Here is a 4,985-nt window from a genome sequence, read left to right as displayed (position 1 = left end):
ATTGGCCCCAACCAAAGCCCCTGTATGATGGACAAGACGAAGCTGCCCTACACGGAGGCCGTGTTGCACGAGATACAAAGATTCATCACCCTCCTTCCTTGTAATCTGCCCCACTCTGTGACCAAGGACACGAAATTCAGAACATACGTCATCCCTAAGGTCAGACGTGCCTGGGAAAGCTGGCGGGTGGGAGGGACTCGGTGGTACCTGGAAGGGTCTGTGAGGGACATTTTTTTTTAAGATGCCCATCAAAATAGGACTGTTAAAAATGTCTGATATTTCTCTACAGTGTCATACTGAGCAAGATAATGAAACGTGTGTTTTGTCTGCTCCTGTCTGCACAGCATGCGTGTGTTTTGTGGTGAGGGGCCATCAAGTAGGTTCTGACTCACAGTGACCCTAGTGCCACAGAAGGAAATGACTCAGCGCTGCCTGTCCATCCGCTCCTTCCTTGTCCATGGTGCTTTCTGTGTTCCTCACCAGCTCTTCTTTGATCTCCCGCTTAACTGTCCGACTTGCACATGCATAGGACGTCTCATGGCAAATTCCTTGGGTCAGGTATACCTTAGTGTTCAAAGTGCCCTCCTTGTTCTTCAACTCTGGAGTGAGGTCTTTTGCAGCAGATCTGTCCAATGTCGTTGGATTTCTTGCCTGCTGCTTCCATGAGCATGAACTCCAAGCCATATAAAACCCTTGACCATGTTGATCTTTTCTCCATTTATCATCATGTCTATTGGTCCAGTTGTGAGGATTTGGATTTTCTTTGTATTGAGCTGTAATCCACACTGAAGGCTGCAGTCTTGATCTTCATCAGCAAGTGTTTCAAGTTCTCCTTGCTGTTAGCAAGAGAGTGTATGTCATCTGCATATCACAGGTTGTTAATGAGCCTTCCTTCAACCTTAATGCCAAAGTCAATCCTGATGTCTGCCTTGGGCGTACATATATGTGTGCTATCCATGTTTTAATCTGTAGGATATATCTCCAAGGATATAGTATAAACTGATAGCAGTAATTACACAAAACATGAAACCAGGAGGATCGGGGTGTAGGAATTCTCACTCACGACCTTCAAGTAGGTTGTGACTCACGGCCACCATAGAGGACAGGGTGGAACTGCCCCTGTGAGTTTCCAAGACTGTAAATCTTCATGGGGATAGAAAAGGGAACTACATTTATTTTTACTTTATATTCACTTTACTTTTTTTCCCACCTGTTATATAATGTATTCATGCATTTGTCAAGGATTTCATCTTGCTTGGATCTACAATTTGTCCACAATCAATGCTCATGGGAGCACCAATCAAGAGATCAAATGATACAGTATATTGGGTAAATCTTCTGCACTTGCTTTAAAGCAGTGGTTCTCAATCTTCCTAATGCCGCCACCCTTTAATACAGTTCCTCATGTGGTGGTGACCCCTAACCATAAAATCATTTTTGTTGCTTCGTCATCACGGTCATTTTGCTACTGTTATGAATTGGGCGACCCCTGTGAAAGGGCCATTCGACCCTCAAAGGGGTCCTGACCCACAGATTGAGAAATGCTGCTTTAAAGTGTTGAAAAGCAGAGATGTCACTTTGAGGACTGTTGTGGACCTGACCCAAGCCATGGTGTTTTCAACTGCCGCAGATGCATACTACAATTGGACAGTAAATATGGAAGACTAGAAAAAACAAAACCCTTATACCTTGGAATGATGATGCTATGAAGGGTATTGAAAGCACCATGGGACTTCTGGGAAACTGGACTTTTCAACAAGAATATGGCTCTATGTCATGATCCCTGTTCGTCTGGTGGATATCTGTATATAGATGTTTTTTCTTTGTCCTTTTGTTTTATTTAGTTTTTTTGTTTTATTATGGTTATTATTATTTTGTTTTTTGGTGTTGATCTATACAAGAAAACAGGATGGGCAGTCTTAAGGAGGCGGTGGCCGGACCAACAGTTCTTGAGGGGTATGGGAGGAGAGAAGGGGGCAGGGACATGAGTGGAGAGCCAACAATGACAGGTCCAGGGGAACAGTAAGAGTTCTAAATGGACCATGAGGGGGGTGTGGCTTTTGGGGGCATATTTGAGAAATTGAATTGTATCTGAGAAGAATTGCTGAGAGGTGAGCAACAGACAAGCATAGTAGTGGAGTAGGAGGGAAAAACAAAAATCAAAATCATATATATATATGTGTGCATGCATTTATGTATAACAATACATATATGAATATATATTTTTATATATATACATATGTAAATGCAACAAGGAAACAGATGGACTTTGGACCTCTACTTAAATCTTACCTCTGTACAAGAACAATTGTTTCTAATAATGTGGCAATGTATGATCCTCACCTTCCTGCCATGATCACTGAAGACAAATGGGTGCATAAGCAAATTTGGTAAAGAAAGCTGATGGTGCCTGACTATCAAAAGCTATAGTGTCTGGGGTCTTACAGGCTTGGTGTTAAACAAGTAGCCACCTAGCAGGGAAGTAACGAAGCCCACATGGAGGAAGAACACCAACCTGTGTGATCATGAGGTGTTGATGGGAAGAGGTATCACAAGCTCAAAAAACCATGCATCCAAATGGATATGAAGGGGACTGGACATAGGGGAGACCCAAAGTCCACCAGCAGGAAAATTGGGCAGTCCCTCTTAGAAGGGCCTCATAGAACAGAGGATAAATCCAGGGTACAGTATGGCACCGATGAACCACATAATTATTCGCTAGTTCTTTAAGATTCCCTCCCCTGACTTCTATGGTCTGTGCATGATATACCTCATTGGTCATGTGAGCTTTGCAAATGTTCATTTGTACATTTAAGATCACTCAGTACATGGTAGTCAAAATAGATGATCCCTCAGAGACACTGATGGGAGTAAGGGATAGCGGTAGGTACAGGAAGCAAGGTGGAGGTGTTGGGAAAGGGGAGTTAATGGCATTCAGTGATGATTGGAGAGCCCCATCCAATCGGATTGAACAACAGAACTGTAGGAGGGGGGAAGGGATACATTGGAATGAGTAAGGGATGCAATTAAAATATTATTCAGGAAAAAAAAAAGAGAGAGAGAGAAAGTACCATGGATTGCCAAAAGAACAAGTCTGTGTTGGAAGAAGTACAACCAGAAAGCTCCTTGGAGGCAAGGCCAGCCAGACATTGTCTCGTGTGCTCTAGACCTCAGGAGAGGCCAGTTCCTGGGAAAGGACATCATGCTTGATGAAGTAGAGGGGAAACGAAACAGAGGAAGACGCCCCCAACGAGAGGGATTGGCAGAGTGGCTGCAACAAAGAGCCAAGCACGACTGCACTTGCAGGCTGGCCAGGACCAGGCCGTGTGCCATTGTGTGGGACGTCGATGGAGTCACCATGAGTCACAACCAGCGCCACGGCACGGAGAACCACGCACAGAGTCATCTACTACAGTAACGATACCAGTCGTGTCTCAGGGAGCACAGTGAAGTTAAAAAAACAAGGCTACAGGCACTTTTACTTTGAACAAGGGCGTTTTACAATCAGGTAGAACTTGGTTCGAACTGTAACTGTGTCCCGGCTAAAGGTAAAACCTCCTCAAGGTAGCGAGTTGACCCTTCTGACCCCAGCGTTCTCCTCGATGGAAAGCGAGCGGCAGGAGCACCTGCACGGGATGGCGGCTGCGCAGTGCAGCCGAATGGGAGCCTCGGCCGAGCTCAGGCCCGGCAGACGGGAAGCATCCAGCGTGCAGGGCGGTCAGAGAAGCGTCACCTTAGTCTTCTGAAGCAAGGGGACACTGCCTGCGGTGGTTGTGACGCTTCCGCTTCGGGCACGTGAAGAAGGAGGTGACTCAGTAGATTTCAACAGAGTCAAGACCCCTAGTCTCTCTTTCCCTCCCGACTCCAGGAGGAAAAGAAAATTCCTCCCAAAGTAAGCTGTTAGGATTTGAAGCAACAGTAAAATCGAGCTCTTTGGAAGGGAGGCAGCAATGACAGGGAAGCCCACATGTAGAGCATGCGAGTTGCAAACTCCAGTTTCTCACCAGCGGTTGACTATTGCCCATGACCACAGACAGCATCCCGCGTACACGGCTGGAGAGAAGAGTCCACTCAGCCTGTGGGAAGGTGTTCAGAGGGACCACACCCGACTTGGAGGGCATCGGTCTACACAGTCGAGAACTGAGGCCGCCCATGAACAATTTCTCACACAGATCAACACCACTCGCAAAACAAAGAGAGTCTTCGGTTTCCTTGATGTCACCTGTGGACGGGTTAGGAGTGCAGAACTGGATTCTACTGGCCTATGGGGCACAAAGGGGCAACATCATATAGTAATTGATTTTAGCAATGAAGTACAAGGATTCTTCATCATCTGCTATAGTTTTCATTGGGCTCATAAAACATCCCTGGTTGAAGTTGATACAGCTTTATTTTTGTTGTTGTTGTTATTTATTTATTTTACGACTAGGATTGGGGTTAGGTCTTGGGCTAAGGCTAGGGTTAAGGTTAGGGCTAGGTTAGGGCTTGGTTTAGGTTTAAGGCCAGGTTAGGGCTTAAGTAATAATACCTGGGTTAAGTATTAAGGGTTAAGGGTTTAAAAAAAAGTTAAGGGATAGAGTTATAGTTAGGTTAGGGTTACGGTTAATGTTAGGGCTAGAGCTAGGGTTAGGGTTAGGGTTGACACAGCTATAATCACACATCTCAAGAGCGTGCGACGTTTCCTCATGGCATGAGGGGCTCATTTCCCTGAAGCAAACATTAATCAAAATGTTTAAGTGGTGTGGGAAATTTCAGATCAGGCTAGCCTTGAGACCCTTACTCTTATTACAGTTTTGTCATGAAGAAATATTCCTCTCCATGGAAGAAGCACACCAGCCTGTGTGATCACGAGGTTTCAAAGGGATCAAGTATAAGGCATCATCAGAACAAAATATCTTACCATAGTGAATGATGGGGGAGGTGCGGAGTGGAGACCCAAAGCCCATTTGTAGACCACTGGACATCCCCTTGCAGAGCGGTCCCAC

General features: G+C 45.4%; 1 protein-coding gene across 1 annotated transcript in view; it reads left to right on the top strand.

Annotated features, from left to right (window-relative positions):
• Positions 1 to 4,985, top strand: part of LOC101650523 (cytochrome P450 2C23-like) — a 26,444-nt gene that overhangs the window by 17,955 nt on the left and 3,504 nt on the right. Inside the window, exon 7 of the mRNA XM_045291435.1 lies at positions 2 to 219. Coding sequence (XP_045147370.1) covers positions 2 to 219 — 218 coding nt within the window. The remainder of the gene's footprint in view (position 1; positions 220 to 4,985) is intronic.

Source organism: Echinops telfairi, unplaced genomic scaffold (genome assembly GCF_000313985.2).
Source record: "Echinops telfairi isolate 266 unplaced genomic scaffold, ASM31398v2 ScPeMD7_70;HRSCAF=299, whole genome shotgun sequence".
Classification (NCBI taxonomy): Eukaryota; Metazoa; Chordata; class Mammalia; order Afrosoricida; family Tenrecidae; genus Echinops; species Echinops telfairi.
Note: the sequence above shows the minus strand (reverse complement) of the source record. Positions and strands in the feature narration are given on the sequence as shown.